The 22,166-nt window shown below is 43.4% G+C and overlaps 1 protein-coding gene across 1 annotated transcript; it reads left to right on the plus strand.

Moving 5' to 3' along the window:
* Positions 1-255: 255 nt before the first annotated feature.
* On the plus strand, positions 256-21,783 carry IPMK (inositol polyphosphate multikinase). Its single transcript, XM_075288060.1, has 6 exons — positions 256-640; positions 7,602-7,687; positions 8,705-8,801; positions 9,185-9,357; positions 18,352-18,433; positions 20,132-21,783. Exons 1-6 carry the CDS (start codon positions 430-432, stop codon positions 20,761-20,763), a joined length of 1,281 nt encoding a protein of 426 aa, XP_075144161.1. The 5' UTR covers positions 256-429; the 3' UTR covers positions 20,764-21,783.
* Positions 21,784-22,166: the final 383 nt, after the last annotated feature.

Here is a 22,166-nt window from a genome sequence, read left to right on the forward strand (position 1 = left end):
CATGCACGGTGCTATCTCTCTGTGCACATACATGACCTTTGCACCTGCTGCTTAGCCTCAGCCCTACCCTTATTGCCCTATGGAATAAAGGACAGCTCAGGATCTGGGGAGAGCAGGGTTAACGCACAGCACCAAGCCTACGGCCGTGATTTGCATGAGGGACACACCCCGGGTGACGTCGCCGAGCGCTCACGCCCCCTCCCGGCCATGCATTCTGTACGTGTGAGCGTCCGTGACGTCAGCAGTGGAGAAGTGGGCGGTGCCGAGGCTGCCAGAAAAGTAACGCGGTGACGCAGGAGGCAGAGAGCCCAGCCGCGGCGCTTGTCGCACACACTGAGGTGCCGTCTATGTACCTGAGCGGGGGCTCGGCATGCTGGAGCTGAGGGACATGGCGAGCGGCCGGTGAATAGGCACAGTCACCTCAGCACGATGGCCACCCAGCCGCACAGTGCCACTGAGCCCCTGCCACCGGGCAGCCTGGACCTTCACCGTCATCTTCACCATCATCATCTTCATCATCATCATCATCCTCACACCCCCGGGGAGAAAGAGCTGCTACGCAAAGACCACAAGTTACTCAATGGCTGCGTCCCCCTCTCGCATCAGGTGGCCGGCCATACCTATGGCAAATATAAAGTTGGTGTGTATCCGTGCGATCCTTCATTCATACGGATAGGGCTGTGTTCACACTGGCAGGTTCTTTCATTCGGGGTTTGAAGCTGAAACGAGGCGGATTGTGAAAGTAGAGAATGTGATGACAACAGATTTCACTTCTTTGTATTGTCTGGTTCTGGCTTTAAAAAGAACATGAAAAACCTGAACAAAACCTGTATGTGTGAATAGACCCCTGCAGGAATCTTGTGGGTGTAATAGTACAGCTGATGTTTACATAGGGCAGATTTTCACAGTGTTTTGACTGCAGGTGGCGATAGTGAGTAGCTGTATTGTGGTTGTAATATTTGGCACTGTCGCCATCTGATTTATGTATGTCAGCCCAGATATGGTGGCTAATGACACGTGAAAGTTTTCACCCCCTCCCCCCCCCTCCTTGGGTGAGGGGCTGAGATGGCGTTCACAATTTTTATAGGGGGTGTTGTGATAATGACCCTGTGGGGTCTGAACACTGGGACCCTCATTGGTCATAAGGGCAGGGCCCCCATGTAATTGGGAGCAAATGGTGCCTGTGCACCTCTGGTCTATCTGAGATGGCCGATACGTTTACGTCTGCGCTAGGAAGTCCGTTGTTCTGGTCCCACTAATGACACAAATGGATCCCCTTGTCTATAATGATGTCCGTTTTCTAACTGAACTCACCAGACAAAAAAGTCGAACTTACGGTAGTTTTTCGTCCGGTAACTTCTGGCGGATCTTCACAATCTGGCACAATTGTGATCATAGCCTACAATACTTAGTTATCACCGAAATTCCCATAGAACTAAATGGAGTGACCATTTGCACCCCTGTACTCCACACTGGGGCGAAGGGGGGGTGTACGGAGCCCCTTTACTTGTGATCTGTGGGGCACTGATATAGCGATTACCTTTGTCATTTCCTGAATACTTCTTTGTTATTTATTTACTACTTTCACAGATTTGTTGCAGAAACGTAACAATGTTTCCATATGATACAGTCCTATGAAAAGGTTTGGGCACCCCTATTAATCTTAATCATTTTTAGTTCTAAATATTTTGGTGTTTGCAACAGCCATTTCAGTTTGATATATCTAATAACTGATGGACACAGTAATATTTCAGGATTGAAATGAGGTTTATTGTACTAACAGAAAATGCGCAATATGCATTAAACCAAAATTTGACCGGTGCAAAAATATGGGCACCTCAACAGAAAAGTGACATTAATATTTAGTACATCCTCCTTTTGCAAAGATAACAGCCTCTAGTTGCTTCCTGTAGCTTTTACTCAGTTCCTGGACCCTGGATGAAGGTATTTTGGACCATTTCTTTCTACAAAACAATTCGCGTTTAGTTCAGTTTGATGGTCGCCGAACATGGACAGCCCACTCTCAAATGATCTGAAAACAAAGATTGTTCAACATAGTTGTTCAGGGGAAGGATACAAAACGTTGTCTCAGAGATTTAACCTGTCAGTTTCCACTGTGAGGAACATAGTAAGGAAATGGAAGACCACAGGGACAGTTCTTGTTAAGCCCAGAAGTGGCAGGCCAAGAAAAATATCAGAAAGGCAGAGAAGAAGAATGGTGAGAACAGTCAAGGACAATCCACAGACCACCTCCAAAGAGCTGCAGCATCATCTTGCTGCAGGTGGTATCACTGTGCATCGGTCAACTATACAGCGCACTTTGCACAAATAGAAGCTGTATGGGAGAGTGGTGAGAAAGAAGCCGTTTTTGCACGTACGCCACAAATAGAGTTGCCTGAGGTATGAAAAAGCACATTTGGACAAGGCAGCTTCATTTTGGAAACAAAAATTGAGTTGTTTGGTTATAAAAAAAAAAAAGCGTTATGCATGGCGTCCAAAAAGAAACAGCATTCCAAGAAAAACACTTGCTACCCACTGTAAAATTTGGTGGAGGTTCCATCATGCTTTGGGGCTGTGTGGCCAATGCCGGCATCGGGAATCTTGTTAAAGTTGAGGGTCGCATGGATTCCATTCAGTATCAGCAGATTCTTGAGAATAATGTTCAAGAATCAGTGACGAAGTTGAAGTTACGCCGGGGATGGATATTTCAGCAAGACAATGATCCAAAACACCGCTCCAAATCCTCAGGCATTCATGCAGAGGAACAATTACAATGTTCTGGAATGGCCATCCCAGTCCCCAGACCTGAATATCATTGAACATCTGTGGGATGATTTGAAGCGGGCTGTCCATGCTCGGCGACCATCTAACTTAACTGAACTTGAATTGTTTGTCCAAAATACCTTTATCCAGGAACTGATTAAAAGCTACAGGAAGCGACTAGAGGCTGTTATCTTTGCAAAAGGAGGATCTACTAAATATTAATGTCACTTTTCTGTTGAGGTGCCCATACTTTTGCACCGGTCAAATTTTGGTTTAATGCATATTGCACATTTTCTGTTAGTACAATAAACCTCATTTCAATCCTGAAATATTACTGTGTCCATCAGTTATTAGATATATCAAACTGAAATGGCTGTTGCAAATACCAAAATATTTAGAACTAAAAATGATTAAGATTAATAGGGGTGCCCAAACTTTTTCATAGGACTGTAAATATTATCTCTAGGGTCTCTTATGAGGTTTGTGCTATAGCTGTTGGTGAGGGGAATGCTTGTATGTAACTTGGCTCAGCCCCATTGAGCTTCTTCTACAATATACCACCTGGGATAGCTGCTTAGTGGGGGTCTTTCTGCTGCGATCATCACAGGGGTCCCCTCTGAACATTGTAGTACTGCTGCTCTGGTGGAGACAAGTACCGACCATAGAGATGAGTTACATGATGTCACTCCTGTCTTATCGCCACTCTATTCAACTGGGATTGCAAGAGACCCCCATTCCTGAGCCCCCAGCAGTTGCACCCCCGCCGATCAGATACTTCTCACCTATCCACTGTACACTTGGCACAACTCCTTTACGTCAGTAGCTGGCACCTTTAGTTGCTGGTGTCAGAGGCTTGTGTAAGCGCTGGCACTTGGTATTGTGTGTTGTGACAACATGATCACTTTTAGCTGATGGAAAGCGGCTACATTGGTCAGATAACAATCTGGGAAATTGCAACCGTTGTCATTTTATGGTAAAATTGTTAGGCTTCATTTACCCTGTAAAATCAGGTCCTGTCGGGCGCGTCCCATGAGGGGGTTCTGTGGTTAGGGTCAGCTAGTAATTGGGTTTGAGCAGAGATGGCTGGGGTGGCCGAGCCTAAATGATGTGATACATTGGAAGGATTTATGGACCCCATACTGCTTAGAACGCTGTCCATGGTATTAGTCAGGTTGGGTACTTGGATCCTAGATCGCACAGCTAAGGCTAAGTTCACATGGGTTTTTTGGACCGAATTTTGACGTGGAGGCAGCTTCAGAATCGGTCCAAAAAACGGCTAGCTGCAACTGGATGCTGACGGCAACAGTCACGACATTCAGCTCCGGGAGAGAGTGTCACTCCCGGAATTCGCAGCAAGAATGGTCATGTCTCTTCTTTTCTCCGCTACTAGGTAGAGGAAAAAGGAAGCGAGCGGCTCCCATTGAAGTCAATGGGAACCGGTTTTGGCAGCGTATTTTGAGGCGGATTCTGTGTGAACTCAGCCTAACACTCCCAGAGCCAAGGCAGCGCCACCTACTGGTTCCACAACACATCTGAATTAAACCACTCCACCCAGTGTACAGGCAGGGAAAGCTGTGTGCAGACCTGGAGATTCTATGAGGAGAACCAGCTCCTCCGTTCACTGTGTGAAGAAAACCAGCCCCTCCTCCTCCACTCACTGTGAACACGTCTTAATTTTTAAGATAACTAAGGATGGAACTTCCCTTGTGGTAAAGCTATGTGATGTGGTCACGTAAGAATATACATTTATGTAACTCACTCCTTCTATAGGTGGTGATGTTCGTGTCCTAGAGCTGGCCAGCCCCCACTAATACCCCGCTCTATAACCAACTCAGTTCTGCTTGACAAGGTAGCAGTAGGGATTAGGAAATTGCTGGCTGTGCGGTTTCCTGAGGTGACACAAGGTGAATTGTTAGTAAATGATGACTGCTGTTTTATCTTTCAGCTCCTACTATTCTAGTAGTGTTTCCATTGCAGACAGCAGAATATCACTCGCACCGAGCAGTCCTTTGCTGCCGCACCTTGTATATGACATTGTTTACATTAGGGGTTAAACTTTGCACTGTGAATCATTACAGGAGTGTATATGGGTGACAGCACTGCTGACAAATCGCTTGCTGGAGCTTTGCATGGGGGCAACTGTTGCTACGGGCTCAACATAGTAGAGAGGTGTCATAAAGTTTCAAGATAACCATGTGTCCTGTGCAAGACCGAGTTGAGAAAGTGCTGACGTGCTCCATGTTGCATTAACTTCCTTCCAAGTACAGAAGATATTTTTGCTGAGTGACTTATATGTTGTTGTCTTGTGTGTTTGATTCTGATGAGATGAACACCTTTAAGACCGGGGCCCAAGTTACGAAAAAATGTGACATTTTGGCCGCTGCTGCTAATCCCATCCACACATTACAGAAGAAAAATCTATAGCGAAAATGTAAATCGCAGCATCTCCATTATATCTCCGGAAACGCTGGTGTCCTCTGTATTGGCATCATAGAAGCAGTAAGTCCACAGAGGAAAACTCGTGCGGACTGTGAAAAATGCCACAGAAAAAAAAACATGGTGCATTTTCGCCATGGTCTTTTCTGCAGCATTGTGTGTCTGTGGCTCGCTAAGTGGGGCCTTAGCTGTAAGGGGTTAACCACGAAAATGAATGATCAGCTATGCATAGAATAGGGGATAAATGGATGATTGGTTGGGGGCCACTGAGACCACCACTTTTGGGGGTGTGCGTCATTCACCCACTAGGCTGCTTCCAACTTCCAGGAAAGGCGCCATACTTGTCCAGTGGTTGTACCTGGTATTACAGCTTATGCTCATCCAAGTGAATGGGACTCAGCTGCGATACAATACACAACCTAAAGACAAGTGTGGTCCTGTATTGGCAGGGCAGGGGGCTTAGGTTGTTTCTGATTATACTAATACTTTGGTAAATGGAACAGCTTTTGCTAAGCTTTGGGTTTGACCTCCATTTTAGGCTGAGGCCCCACATTGCAGAATAGAATCCAGGAGTGGATTGAGCAGGAGGGAGAAGTATAAGAGCTTCTTATATAGTTTCCCTTCTTTTAGAAGCTTGGACTGAAAAAACTGCTGCAAAATCTGCAACAAAAAAACAGATTTTCTGCATTTTGGGGCCCTATGTAGATTGTATATTTCCCTAGTGCATGTTCTTCCCATGGGTAGCCACATTCACTTTCAGAGGGTAAGAAAGCCACATAATAAACATGTTCAGTGTATCCATTTGCTGAAGTGTCCTGTTCACCCCATAGAGCAATGTTGTTAGCCGGAGTATTCTTTCCTAAGAAAAGGTGCAGCACGAGACATGTGAGAACATGGAGAAAGTACAGTGAAATTCCTTTACTCTGGCGTCTGATAAGGTTACCGTACTGCCATAGTGAATGAGTAATGGCGTATGTCTTATGATCCTGCCTCTGTCATGGCCTAATAGGCAGCAACCAATGACAGACCTGGGGGTGTTTGTTGGGTCTCTGCTGTGGTAACCCATTGGGACCCCGCAATCTCATTTTGGGGTGTGATTAATGAAACTAAGGGAGCTCTCTCCCAAATATCTTATCTGTAGCATTTGGGATTAGCAATGGCAAATAAGAGAGGTTAAAATCCTGGGAACTAGCGCCAATTTGGCAGTTGCAGTGGGACATTGGCTGTGTGTTATAGGGCACATTGGATCATTGGGTACTACCGATGAGACCATAATGATGATGGATCTCATGCCCTGAGGAAGCTAGCGCCCTGCCGTGACGGTTATAGGGGATTTTTCTAAAGGATGAAGAAAAGATACTGGTTAAATATTAGTCAGACTTTGTACATTACTTTTGTACCATAGGGATCCTATCACTTGGCGCCAACTCATTGGCTTCTATGGGAGGGTGTATTGAGCATGCTCTTTGACCTGTGTAAAGGTCACTGTGTAGGGAGGGGGAGGGGAGCTGTGTTCATCATCTATTGTGAGTGGATAATTGTGTTACGTAAACTTTATAAACGTGATAGAGATAAATGCACACACTGGAGAACTTTATTAAAGAGATACGCCGCACAAATTATTACATTGATGGGAATATTTTGACCCAGTTCAGAATGTATAATGGCTGCCGAATGCTCGCCCCTGCTTCAGGAAGTGTCAGAACCTCTAAATCTTACAATCTCTAAGTGCAGTTTGGTGCAATGTAGATGTCACTCAATGGTTAATGCTTTAGGTATCCTGTTGGGTTGATACACAACCTAAATAGAAAGCTGTGGTGGAAAGGGGGTTATCTGGGTAGGGATTGAGGTTAGGGTTGGAACTAGGCTTAAAGGGGTTATCCAGGGACTACTAAAGCTTACTAGTGTATTCCCTGCACTGGTCAGACATTATTACTAATGTACATCCCGGGTCCCGTTGTGGGGGAAGCTGGAACTCTTATTCCTGTCTTCACCGCAGCCACTCTGACTCTTGGTAACATGGCCACCTCCATTCTACTTAATGGAGCTACATGTCTAGAGTCTGAGGTGGGTGATATCACTGAGCGGGGGCAGTTGCAGGAGAGACAGAAGAATGTGAGTTCTGGCCTCCCCCGCAGCCGTCTGCAGAAGTAAATGTCGGTAGTCTATATAAATTGGTTATAACGTGTAACCAGAGCAGAGAATATACTGGTAAGCTTTATTGCTCCCTGGACAACCCCTTTCAGCCCAGCCCTGACCCCCAGATACTCTCTCTCCCCTCCAACCAAAGGGAACCCATCTTAGATGAGAGGGCAGAGCGTTGGCAGCCTGTCGTACGGCACTATCGCATGGGGTTTGCCTCTGAAATGAGCTGAACACTTACAATCTTGTCTTACTTTCAGGCATACTACAACATCCTGATGGCTCTGTCTTAAAGCAATTACAGCCGCCACCACGTGGACCAAGAGAACTGGACTTCTATAACATGGTATGTTCATATTTTGTCTGGCTGCTGAATTGCAAAACTGTTATCTGGTTCTAAGGCCCATTTTCATATTCTGTGAATGGAGTCCATAGTCGAGGTGTTGGTGTTGCGTCCCGTCCAGCAAGGGCTTACCACATTCATCCAGGCTGAATTTACAATGGGAGAGAAAACATCCCGTTTTTGGGATCTGTGGGCATCTCAGCGGTTAGACTCCCACCGATTAGCTATTTATTCTCTATCTTACGTTGCAGTGTAGATATTCTTGGTGGCTTAACTCCTTTTAAGGCTGAGGCCCCACATTGTGGAAACACAGCTTTTTTTTTGTTGCAGATTTTGTTGCGTTTTTCTCAGCCATAGCCAAAAATGGCTACATATGGAATGGGAACTCTATAAAAAGTTCTTATACTTCTCCCTTCTGCTCGATCCACTCCTGACTTTGGTTCAAAAAAACCACAAAAAAAGCTACGTTTCCACAATGTGGGGCCTTAGCCTAAGAGGGTCTTCTAAAAGGCAATTGTGTTGAGCAGAGATGGGCAGCTTTGTCTTAGGAACAGCGGAGAACAGTGTTTGGGTATTAGAGAATCTGAGCACCCACTAACTGAGCCCAACCTATGTGAGCTGATTCTTCTCCCTTCTATCTGCAAGTTGCTACTTTTGTTCCCAGTTGATGGTTTTTGTTCTTTCTATACTGGCCAGACTTTAGGATTAGTAGTTTTCTTTGATTTGAGGAGTTTTCCTAAGCCTCACTGGCTTGCTGTGATATATCATTTTGTCTGCGCACCGACTATTGGCAGTATAGTCTGATATCTGAACCAGTGAACTTCACGTTTGCTCCATTACAGAGTCATTAGGCAGAATGTTGACTTCACAGCTACCGTATATTTGATGTTTTCTATTCCCAAGGGGATAAAAGATGAAGATCAGTCACGTTAACATTTCACAGATGATTCTTGTACAGGGATCACTGCCAGAAGTTATAGCAAGATGGCCAAAAAAATGTGTTTTTCTTCTCTTTTTCAGGTTTTCTCAAGTGACTGCACTGATCCTAAGCTGCGTGAACTACAAATATTTTTACCAAAATATTACGGAACATGGTCACCCCCAGGATCTACAAATGGTACACTTATTATGTTGTTTTATCTTGTATTAATGTATGGTATTAGTAGAGACCCTTCTCCCCGATGTCATTCATTACACAATATGGGGCTGGAAGTGGTTTGTCCCATGTTCCGTATAGCACTTTTTTGCTGTGGGATGTCCCGTGGGGCATTCACTTAACACTGACTGCAGTGAAATCTGTGCGAGCTATCTTCCTCATAGATTTTGAGATGGAAAGTGCAGTTAAGACAAGAGAGCGGCAGATTACAGCCCACAGCAACCAGAGACTGCCAGATTAATATCAGAAGCAACTGTACAGCCAGTTATGTGAAGGAGTTGAGGGAATTCTACAGCGTAAAGTTTTACACGGCAATTTATTTATTTTTGTTATTTTCTTTTAAGATCTTTATTTAAAACTGGAAGATGTAACTCGAAAGTTTAATAAGGCATGTATTATGGATGTAAAAATCGGCCAAAAGAGTTATGATCCACATGCATCAGCTGAGAAGATCCAGCAGCAGATCAGCAAGTATCCTTTGATGGAAGAGATTGGTTTCCTGGTTTTAGGCATGAGGGTAAGTGTATGTATTTCTTATGGTTTGGGGTCCCCTATAGTATGTTATGTGGCAGTTGAAACGTTAAAAGAAAAATGTATGTGGCATGTTAAAATATTGATGTAATAATTCTGCAGTACCCTTATCCCCCACATTCCATTTTCACATATTACCCTTCAGTTAGGAAAGTGTTAATGGGCTGTTAAATTCCAACACTCGAGTACATTGGCTCCGGTCCTATTTCCCACTGCAGCTGGCCTCTCCCCGGTTATATACAGAGTTCAGCTGTGCTCACTACAGTTCATTGAACTCTATGAAGAACACTCTGGCACTAAAAATGTAGTCTATAGGAGGCCAAGGATTCTGCATACTCATACTTACCTTATTAACAAATCTGGAGTTAATAGAGTCGGTGCAATGTTCATGGCCAATATCTCATGGCCTGAGTGGAGAGCGCTTACAAAGAGTGTCTCTTGAACTGGAGGACCTCTTATTTTCACTGCAATGACTTATGTTTTTCCTTCCCCCAAACTTTCTACATCCAAGCAAGTTACTACATCCACTCGGCAGATCTTACTTTGTTTGCCGCTTGTGTAGATATGGTGTCAGACCTGAAAATGAAGGGGAAGACTTGTGTTATGACATGGTGTTACCACGGCACACTTCTCTGTCTACAGTATGTGAAGTTCACATGGCTCCTGAAGCTTACGATAGGTAGTCACTTCCTGTTCTGTAGAGATCACTTCTTAGTAATCATCTCATTATTATCCCAGGCATTGCAATGACTGATGTTGTCTAGATAAAGATAGAACAGGAGCCTCAGTAGTTGATGGTCACAGTTCACCTCCTACTTTTTCCTGCAAAATGACCTCTTCACTGGTGACTGCATGACAACGACATTTTTTCCATAGATGTCAATAGGAGGAATTTATCGAGCCTTGCACTCCAGAATTCTGGCATAAGAAAAGAAAGTTACAAAGTGGATTTTTGCATTAAAAAAATTATAATTTTTTACATAACTTAACTATTGAAATGTGGTTGGAGAAAAATTGAAGTTAGTCTAGGGTTAGTCAGGGTTGTCATATGCTACTTCATAACAGGTTGCAATAATTGCAATATCACTCCTGTTAGGGGTTGGTGTAGAAGGTGGAGGAACATCTTAGGACAGAAATCATAGATATATCAAGCCCCATAAGACATTTCATAAATGTTGTGCAAATTCCAGCAACGTAGACTCCAGAAAAACTGACCTAAAGGAGACCTATGTCATCACATCCCATAACTCCAACTCTTTGCATGCTTCAGAAGGATTTGCACCTCTAATTTCCACACTTGATATTTTGTCGCTAGTCCACACTGTTACTAAACAATCGGTGCTTAGTTTCACCACCTAATATGCTAATAATGGTCAGATGGGCTTTCCTTGCCTGTCTGATTCCGCTTAGAATCACCCACTTGACAATCTACTTGGCATATTGGGTGTTGAAACTAACATCACTGATTGCTCAGGAATGGTGGGGGCTAGAGGGAAAGAAAAACCTCCAACTGCACCAGAATCTGTGGAATAGCAGTTATTAAAGGATTCAAACATTTGAAAATGGTGCTAAATGTTACTCACCTCTCCTGGGCTCCAGCACAGCTTCCTCTTCTCTTCAGACTGACATCAGGGACCGCTAAGGCATGTGACTGGGCCTCAGTGGTCATGAGAGTCACACAGAATCACTATGCTTGCCTCTATGTATCAAAATGCCATGATTAAGGGCCAATTATAGGCCTCAGTGGTCCATGACATCCATCAGAAGATCGGACGAGTAGAGGAATCCATGCAGGATGCCCAGGAGAGGTGAGTAACACTGGTTTTCATGTTAGATCACCTCCCACGGGCTTCCTCTTATTGTACTCTGGCATCTAAAGGGACTCCAGAGTATAATTAGATTCTAATGAAACCGCTGGGCGAACCTTGTGAGATTCACTCGACACGTACTCGAGCTTTAAAAGGGGTGTGATCTAAATTATCGCTATTAATTGTAATTGAGGTAGAATGTAAAATTTATTGCGGTTTTGATTTAGGTCTTAATTGCCCAGCCTTTCCAATGGGTAGCATGAAATACTGATTCTCCCTCATTACAAAGGCCTGTGTTTTACTGTGAAAAGCTGTAGGGTAAGTTCACACGGGGAGGACGCCTCAGGTTCTGGTCCAAAAAAAAACGGGTAGCCACGACTGAATGCCGGTGCACTGCATCGCGCACTTCGCTCCAGATTAGGCGCAATGAATGGTCCTAGACAGGTGAAGGGAGTGTCAGGCGAATCTGCCTGAAGAATGAGCATCTCGCTGCTTTTACCGGCTTCCATTGATTTCAATGGGAGCCGTCTATTTGGTCAGGATTTTGAGGCGGATATGCCCTCAAAATCCTGACTTAAAAAAACCACGTGTGAACATACCCTCAGGCATGAAACTTCTCCCTGCTCAGCGTGATTGAGGGGCTTTTCTTATTTAGGTTTGGGTAGAGACCTATCAACCAAGCTGAACCAAAGCGAGGTGAATCGGGAGAGGAACCAACCAGCAGACCCTTCCCTCTGTGCTTGGCAATAATAATATTAATATGAATAACACATATTGACGCACAACTAGCTTGAGTCAAGTTTTTCTGCCTTTCTAGACATGTGGGTGTGGCTTAAATGTTCCAAAAATGAGTTGTAAAAGTCTGGCTGAGAGTAAGCCATTTAAAAGTTAGTATAAACTTAATTTTGGGGTGTATCTAGACTGTCTAGTCTTCCTTCCAGCATCAGCCACTATGATCAGTCTGGTGTGTTTTCGGGCTGCCTGTCTGACGCTGACAGCTTCCCTTTAACAGCAGCTCTGGCAAGATGGCCGTCCCCATAATCCCGTACAGAAAATACAATAAACCGTTTACAGACTGCAAATAAACAGCTTAGAAAAATACAGGTGAAACCATTTCCTTTTTTTACGGTTTCTCTAAACCATTGAGCCCTTAAAATGCGTAACACATGTCGGATTTGTGGCCCGGCTGGCAGTGAGGTGGGTTAAACGCCTCTAATGGAGCTTATCAACCATTATCCCTCACACAAAGCTTTTACACCTACTGTTCTAAATCCCGATTTGAGTTTTGGAGCTGAGTCAAACATAATAAGCCTGCGGGGAACTAATTTTGCTTTGGAGAAAATTTCACAAGATCCTTTGGATGAGTCACATGTTGTCCGGGCAGTGTTTATCTACTGAAATTGGTTTTAATTCCCTGATCTGTAAAAATGAAGTTTTTCAGCCAAATGGGACTTTGTCTTGGTGCAGATTAAGCTTGATGTTTGGCAGCAATTTGTCAGAATACCTTGTGAAGTTGTAAAGCTTTTTGTCGCCCCTTTTTGTGTATAAAGCTTGAGGACAGGTCGGTTGAAGTATAGTTCTGTAAGTGGACAACCCTCACCTCATCCATACAAGAAGGGTCCACGTGACTGCTTATAAATCTGCCTGACAATCATTGTGTGTAGTAATAAGTGCTTATGGAACTATACATCACTTTGTGGCTTGGTTGGAGGTATTGGATATGCAGATCACTTGCATAATCATGCACCCTCGGATTGACCCGTGGTCTAAATTTGTTACTAGAAATGGTACCCAGTGTTGCCCGGGTATAAAGGACCCACCGAAGGGAAGATCACCTGGCAGCTGCCATACTTTTGGAAGTAAAGTACATGACCTGCTACTGGCAAGAATGTAGAAAAAAACCCAGCTACTTCTGGTGACTGCACCAGCCAAAGGCAGATTTTCACTGGTGTAATACAGGCCATGTTTCTGGTGGTCGTCTGATAATGGTATGTCAGTGAAGCTATCCTGAAATAATGGCATACAACAGAGAACAGTGAATGAGTGCTATACTTCATAAACTTTATGTAGACCCCAGTAGGTGGCGCTGACTTTGTCCGCCAACCTGGCACAGGTAACACACTCTTCAACTCCAGTATTTGTTGCTTTAGCATATTCCAAGTGAAAAGAACTAACTATGCCTCTCTTAATGTGGCTTAGTTAAACCTGGACGTGGGATTGTGCCTAATATTAACAGTCATAGGAGGAGGTGTGGATGCAGGAGGCGGCACGCAAGCAAACATAGTTATGAGTATAGTATTTAGCCGCTATTGTGTTGCAATCTTTTGATAATGGTGTATGTCAGTGAGGCTATTGATAATGAAGAACATTAAGCTTTTTTAAAAAAAATTCTTAATAGAGAGCTTCTATTGGCTAATACAGGTCATATAATGTGATATGGGGGAAAGTCTTTGATGTGGAAGCCAATGCTACTATATTTGCTTTTTTGAATATGTTGGGATGCTGCAATTCTCTGATAATGGTGTATGCCAGTGAAGCTAAAAGTGAACCTGTTGGTTAATACAAATCATGTGATTTGATATAGAGGAGAGTCCATGAAGCCAGGATGGCAGTGGAGGTTCATTTGCTTTTGCGAATGTTTGTTCAGTCAACCGAAACCAAGTCTAAAAAGTGCCTGGTCTATCTAAGTGCCATATTTGATTCAGATTGATAAAATAGCATTACTGTGCATAAAGACCACACCTCAAACACATATTTTTAGATATATAAGATAGCAAAGAGCTAAGAGGACTGGAAAAACCTGTTTCTTCCCAAAAAGCACAGCCCTTGTCCTTGGGTTGTGTTTGGTACTGCTTTCTAGTATAACTGAAGTTGCAGTATTACACAACCTGTAGACAAGCAGCTGCGGTTGTGTAATACTGTACAGCCCCCTTCTAATAAGGTTTTGCTATTGTAGACATTAATCCTGTGGATGATTGTCAGGAGTCTAACTGCTAAGTCCTCAGCGGTCAGGACAACTGGGCTGGAAAGTCTCCCTGCATCCTCCATGTGAATGAAGCACTCCTTTACCTTAAGGAATCTATGACCGCCCACTATAGAAGTTGCAGGAATGCTGCTCGCACAAGTGCTCTGGTTCTTCTTTCATGGGGAGGAAATTGGTGGACGCTCGGGCCCCTGTCCTCCACTTTGTTGGGAGTCCCAGTGGTTGGATCCCCAGCGATCTGACACTTAAAGGTTGTGCGGGAGTCCCCGTCCCATGTAATGGCTGAGACCAATCAGCAGCCTCAGCTAAGGACACGGCCGGATCGGACTGTGCTGGGAGACACTGGAGCACTGTGGACAGGTGAGTATAGTGATATATATTAAATTTATTAATCCATATTCTCTGATATGGGATCCTTTAAGGATCAGCCCCTGCCAGACACTTGTGCTTGTCCTCTGTTGAACTAGAAGATGTGTTTAAATTCAAGATGCTTCCTGAAGTCTGTGGGGAATATTCAGTCTGTGTGTAGTCTTAGGCCATGTTCACATGTCAGTATTTATCAGTGGTTTTCTAAGGTAAAACCAGGAATCTTGACTACAAGGAGAAAATGTATAATGGGGAGTTTTGCACCTGTTGTGTGTTCTCTTCACTCCTTGCTTGCAATCACTGATGGAACAGGTGTGAATACAGCCTTAGGCAGCAGACACATTGGCAATAACGGCTGAACTTGCCGGCAGCTACACAGTGATATGTGGTAGTAGCGGCATAGTATCCTTCACATTCTATACCTCTGTTCTGCTGTAAGTCCCTTGTGGCAGTAGATACAGGAGTACACTGAGGGTTTCATCCTGGCAGAGAGGAACTTACCGCATCATATAGGCTTCATGTCTGGAGATAGATCCATATGTATGTCTGGGTAGACTATTCATGTCTGACTACAGTTTCACGTGAAATGATGATTGTGATAATTTTATTTTAATATAATGTATTTGCATTCGGAGCACACTTTGTGGCTCACATTACAATTATTGAGAAATGAAGGTCCTTAGTAACCTTTCTTTGGTGCAGTAGAAAGTACTTGTGAACACCATGGCCCCTTACAAACACCTAAGCTAATGTTGGACCTCACCAATTTGATGTTATTCTGATCCGAGAAAACCCCTCGAAGCTGAGTGACTGTCACCTGACAACTTTCTCTTCTCCCTTTTGGACGGTGGCTCAGTGGTTAGCACTATTACCTTACAGCGCTGGGATCCTGGACTCAAATCCAAACAAAGACAACATTGCATGAAGTTTGTATTTTCTCCCCATGTTTGTGTGGGTTTCCTCTGGGTACTCCAGTTTCCACCCACATGCCAAAAATATACTGATAGGTAAATTGGTTTCCAGTAAAAAAAAAACCTGACCGTTATGGGTGTTGGGGACGAGCGTCTGTAACTCCCCTATTCTACAATGCTACCTGCGCTGTGTCAAGCAGAATGCTACAAATGGTGCTATGCCCTCATATCTTAAAGGGAGTCTGTCAGCAGAAAAATTGGCATGAAACTAATGACTGTGCCCTGTAGGGTGGTTTCTACAATTTCCAAAGATGTCTGTCTTATTCTGCATTTCAGCGCCAATTTCTTGCATTTTCTTTTGCAAATTATCTTGAGAGGGCTTTAGGGGCATTTCTTCTCCTACTTCACTCTCTGCTCCAGATAACCAGCTGTAACTTCCGCCTAGCTCCTCCCTTTGCTTGAGTGACCTCTTCGCTTTGTCCCTCCCCCTCCGTATGTCTTTGTAGTGTGGGAGGAAAGACACGCAAACACGGGGAGGACATACAAACTCCTTGCAGATGTTGCCCTAGGCAGGATTCGAGCCCAGGACTCCAGTACTCCAGTGCTAACCACTGAGCCACCGTGCTGCCTTCCTTTGTCACACTTTGTCTTCAGTTAGGTGCGGTCCTATAGAGCAGACAGTGAAGCCCTGGCAGGAGAAGAAATGTCACTGAAGCCCTTTTAAGCTAATTTGAATTAGAATAAAACAAAGATTTTCATGAAAATGGAGCTGCAATGGAGAATACCAAAGACATCTTTGGAAAGTGTAGAAGCACCCTACCAGAATACTGTCTCTAGTTCCATACTGATTTTCCTGCTGACAGACTCCAGGGTTATAAAAGCCTGGTGAGCATGTGGGAAAATCTTATTTGTGTATACGGTTCTTTAATACACCCTCAGGGTTCATGAGAATTGTTATGAGCAATGTGTCAGATATTTGTCTAGGTGTGCCCGTGTATGGATTATAAAGCCTTTCCCCTTATGTAAGCATTGACACTTGGAATAATTGGAGGATTAATATGAGGCCGTAGCGCTATCCTCCCATGATTTACATGCTCTCCGCCGTCGGAGTTAACTTTTCTGGAGCTTGCAGGCGAGCGCGCACGGCGTCGCTGTAGCCCTTTGGCTTCTAATTGGAGAGGAGGCTTTCTAGGGAGGACTAGACTGTGCTTCACACTAAACAGATTATATCTGAATCTCAAGTGTTTGATGATCAGGAGGGAAGGAAGAAGATTCTGAGATAGCGGGGGACGCTTAAGCTTAGATAAACATGACGGCATTAAGAGCCAGAACAGCCTTTTAATAAAACCCACGCCTTATGAAGCCTATTAAGAGCTCGGTCGTGAGAAGGAGACTCGGATTTTCGTTTGAAATAAAACATGAAAAACGTTTCGCAATTCAATTGGAATTTCCACTTTACAGCAACACAAGCAGAATAGATGTAAAGAGAAATCTAGCGGCTTTGTATAATTTGCGCGGTCGCTGCTGCTGCAGCTTTGGAAGGGCTTTTAGGGTTTTTGTACTTTTTTTTTTTTTTTTTTATAGAAACTTCACAAGCTAAGTGTCAGGGTATGGAGGATCATAAGAGCTTTGTAACCCAGCTTTCCCTGACATGAGTGCAACACATACTAGATGTATAGGAGGTTGGAGTATATATTAGGAATTCCTTTGTATGGGGTGTTCTAGATCCGGAGTTTTGTAGATCTAGCTGGCTTAGGGAGTCTATACAAGCAGTGGTCCTGGGGAATAAGTATGCAGGTCAGGATGTAAACGCTCGCCCTTTCTGTGGCTACCCTGCAATCAAGTGACTGATCCATTTAAAGGGGTCATCCAGTATTCGAAAAACGCAACTGCTGTCTTCTCAGGAAGTAACATCATGTCTGTTAACACTACAGCTCAGTATGAATGGGACTGAGCTGCAGCATGGCCATAGGACCGAATGGATGTTATGTCACTCCCTGAGATGAAGAAGGCAGCCATGTTTTCTAATCCTGGATAACCTCTTTAGGCTAAGGCCCAACGTTGCGGAAACACAGCTTTTTTTTTTTTTTTTTTTTTTTTTTTTTAAGCCAAAACCAAGAATGGCTACAAAAGGAATGTGAAATATCTAGGAAGCTTCTTGTACTTCTACTTTATGCTCAATCCACTCCTGGCTTTGGCTAAAAAAAAAAAACACAGTAAGATCTGCAACAAGAAAAATGTTGCGTTTCCACAATGTGGGGCTTCAGCTTTAGGCCGGTGCCCCACGGGACGGAAGCATTGCCGGTTTACAGTACAGGCAAAGTGGATGGGATTCTAACTGGCGCAGTTTTGGAAATTGCAGTCAATTATATCTACAGAAACACTGGTGGTTTCCGCATAGATATAATTGTAGCAGAGTCCGCGGAGGAAAACTCCACAAGCTTTCTGTTTAAAGCGCCGCGGGAAGAACCGTGATGCATTTAAACATTTCACGTGGCGATAAGTGGCCGCGGCATCTTCTAATGGCTTAAAGAGGTCAGCAGTCTACGCAATGAATGCGGCAATATTAAAGGTAGAACCATTGTAGCTCCTTATTAATGGTGTGTAGTGTTTTTTGGGGTTTTTTTTCCAAAATTGAGTGCATAATTGCAGTTTGTTTTTTTTTGTAATCGTTTTCATGAAAAACAAACAAAAAACAACTTATTAAAGGCATGTCGCATTTGCCCTACTTATTTTCCAGCCATTTAAAGGGTACTGCAAGAATTTGTCTGTCTTTATATATCTCAACAGCAGGTGGCAGTCTTGTACTGAATACACGCTGCCTGTACTGTGTCCGTGCATACTGTTCTATATATTCGTGTATTGACTGCCGGTATACTCACCCCTTTCCTGTGGCTTACTTTTCCTTCTAGGTCTATCACATGGATTCTGACAGCTTTGAGACTCAAAACCAGCACTATGGAAGGAGCTTGACAAAAGACACAATAAAACACGGTGAGTAAGTTGCAGAGTGGAAGGTGCTGGAAGTGAATGCACTTGTAAGCCGAACATTGTGCAGACTCTTTATTTCCGTCCATTAGAGGTCTGCGCGAGTTGCTTAGAAATTTACACACTTGTCATTCCTTTCTCTATTCCTTTGTATACACCTGAGCTATTCAGTGTTGGTCTCTCCGAAAGAACGCTTCCGTAATTCTGCAGCACTTTGCTCAGTATAATGCTGCTACATTCACAATGTCCCCGGCTTCCGTTGTCCACAACCATAGATTTTTTTTTTTTTTTTTTTTATTTATATTTTTTTTCCATTGCTCCCATGCTTATTAAGAGTGACCATTAATACCTTGATGATTGCTGCATTTTCTGTCTCTTTATGATTGTATTTGATGTTTGACTGGTTATTGTAATTCAATAAATACCATTGAAACTATAAATGGCAGCGAGGGTCAATCGGATGCAATAAAGCTCCTCTAATTCAGTAATTGAATTACTATGAAAGGAAACGGGCAGCAAGCTATGAATCTAATTAATTCTACAATCCCAATAATTGGATAATCAAACTTAAAAATAATCATTTCATTTTGAAGCCGGAGTCTTAACTTATTGTCCGACTCTACCGCCCTTCTTTATCCAAATCCTTTCTGTTTCGTACTACCCAGTAATGTCATGATGTCTATAATTGTCTGTAATAGTCTGGTGCTGCAGCTGTTTCTGTATGTGAGAGAGTTGTGGAGCAGAATCTCCATTTATTTATTTTAATTTAATACATTTATTTATCCCCCTTCCCCCTTGTGTTGTCTATAGCAGACATCTTAGTAGTCCATCTCTATCCACTAGATTTGGAACATAGTCATATTTTGGCCATAAATAGTGTAAGTACTTGTGTTCATACACTCAAAGTCTATCCTGAAAAGTAGACATCTGAAAGTATGGGTACTCTATGTTCGTTGTCTCGAGAATGGTGTTGGCACCATTGGAGGTATACTATACATCATGAGGCTGGAGAATGGGATAGGCCACCAGAACTAAAGGAGATCACGGTTGGGGCCTTTTTTTTTTTTTTTTTTTTTTTTTTAGCATCCCTTAAAGCAGCGGTCTTCAAACTGCGGCCCGAGGGCCACATGCAGCCCGCCAAGCACTTCTGTCTGGCCCCGCCGACAACGCCGGCAGGCGTGCATTTATAATGAAGCTCATGGGGAGCTCATGCCAGGCCATGGAGCGCACTTCACTTTATGTATTGGAGGGCACCGCTCCTGATGTCTGTGTGACCTGCTCTGCTTCCGGCCCACTGTTTAAAAAGTTTGAGGACCCCTGCCTTAAAGGGATTGCCTCATGAATAGAACCCCCTATTCTTATGTCATATTAGGACACTTGGGAACACTTTCTGAGTCAGAAATGTTCCTGCAGAGTGGTCCTTCATTCTAAGAGTCTTCAGCCAAGCATGTATAATGCGGTCAGCCATTCATTTCAATGGCTTCCATGTTATACTATTTTTGCTCCATATCTTGCTGACTATGCTATGTAGGGCACTTCGTGTAGGACTATAGGTGATCTGATTGTCCTATCACTCCCACCAGATACAGTACCTTTTCAGACAACCATTTGTAAAGCCCAATTACATTGCACTTGTGTCTCTCAGTATGGTGGCCCTAAAGAAAGTCCTATATATAATATTATAACTTTTTTTTTTTTTTCCAGGTCTATCAAAATTCTTCAACAATGGTGGTTCTGTAAGAAAAGATGTTGTATCTGCCTGCCTCCAGAAAGTGCAGAAAATCCTGCAGTGGTTTGAGAACCAGGATGTCCTTCACTTTTATGCAAGTTCCTTACTCTTCGTTTATGATGGAACTTGCCCACCACCGAACCTCACCGTGGATGGAAAAGTCCAGGAGAAGAAGGTTCCTAGCACAGAGCTGCATCCAGATGAGGAGGTGACGGAGTGTAATAATAACATCAGCATGTTGAGCTCTATGGAGAATGGAAAAAACGAGGAACCAGTCGAGAAGAAACGGTCTCGAATCTATGCTGTCAACAAAAAGACGTGTCCTAAAAGACTGCACAGTGAAGCCTTTGTGGAAGGAGAGATTTTAGATGAAGATAAAACCCGGAAGAATCAATATAACCTTCCACCGGAACATCTGAATGGAAACCTTCTGACTAAACTGGAAAATGTTCTTTGCCAGGTTTCTGCGGACCTGAGGGATAGCGCGCAAGTCGACGTGAGGATGATTGATTTTGCTCATGTATTTCCAAGTGAAGGAAAAGACCTTGGATATATCTATGGATTAAAGAACTTAATTTCAGTCTTGCAGAGTATTTTGGACGAATAAATTCTATGTCATTCTTATTGGGAGCCAATGACCAGATAATCAAGAACATACCTTCAAGAATATTTGCACTTGTAATTGTGGTAACCTTTTCTTTCCCCCCCTTTTTATTGTGATTCTTCATTCTAAGTTTTTTCATCTTGGTGGAAGGGGATTACCTTTTTATAATATTACTCAGGAAACTTGAAGTGATACGTAGGCATTTGTGGAGGGCGAGCAAACTGGATAACATGGTGGATGGTGACGAGAAAGGGGAGGTAATGGTGCTATGGCGAGACAGCTGCCTTTTTGACGTAGATTCTGGTCAATTTTAAATTTGGGACCATTCTTCCAAGACCATATATCTTATATGGGCAATCTCCATGTGAAAGAAACTGTGCCTTCATACAAAGGTCACTGGGATGTTCTTCGTGTCTCGGAGAGAAATATTATGAGAGGATGGAAGAACGTGATATTTCAGACTAAAATGCATCTATTTTGATACTGAGCCATTGACCCATACACGTTTAACCCCTATTTAATTGTTTACAATGATTAAAACTGGAAATGTATATGGTATGATAACTGATATATATGTTAATATACTAAATTAATAATGTCTACAGGACGTATCCACCATTGGACCAGAGTGCGATTGTGAACTTTTGTCTTAACCGAACCACTGTAGGAATATGACTGGTGGCTTGATGGGAGACAGACCGTGGTCTGTGCATTGGTTCAGCTCTTGAATACAGATTTATCCTTTGAGGTGGAAGCATCCATTGTGTGTGTATATGTGAGTGGTCACACTAAGGCTCCATGCATGCAAACGTGGGCTAGCCATGAAAAACACAACTATCACACTGATCCATTATAGTCTAATGGCCCCATACATACGCCCGTGTGTTATCACTGGTCCATGTATGGGGTCTTTAGCCCAGGGCAAAACTCCAGATAGGCCCTCTCTTGGAGGATCTTAATGGGTCTGTGGAGGCACATGGATATCACCAATGTTCTATTTTACCATGGACCCAGCCCGTACACTCGTTCATTGCATGTAGCCTATGGTTGACCATACTGTTGAGATACCTGTCGGCCAAACACTCGTTTAGCTGACAAATTTTTTTTTATTTTTTTTTTTTTTACCCACCCAGTTTCCTACCCCGGCCTCCTATACATACACTTGAGCTTGCATATTTTCTGAGTGGGGAGAAGGTTAGAAAGCCACTACCAGACACCTCTGGTAGCATCTTATGTCCTCAAGTACAAAAAGATTGGCATGTTGAAATCCAACATGCTTGACCATTCCCTCCCACCCCACCATACATAATATTTGGTTGGCTGGTCCCAGTGGATTTGACTGACCACCTAAGATTATTTAGAGGGTTGTATTACTACAAGTAGTATTTAGAGAGATATAAGATGAT

This window comes from Leptodactylus fuscus, chromosome 10 (genome assembly GCF_031893055.1).
Source record: "Leptodactylus fuscus isolate aLepFus1 chromosome 10, aLepFus1.hap2, whole genome shotgun sequence".
NCBI classification, from domain to species: Eukaryota; Metazoa; Chordata; class Amphibia; order Anura; family Leptodactylidae; genus Leptodactylus; species Leptodactylus fuscus.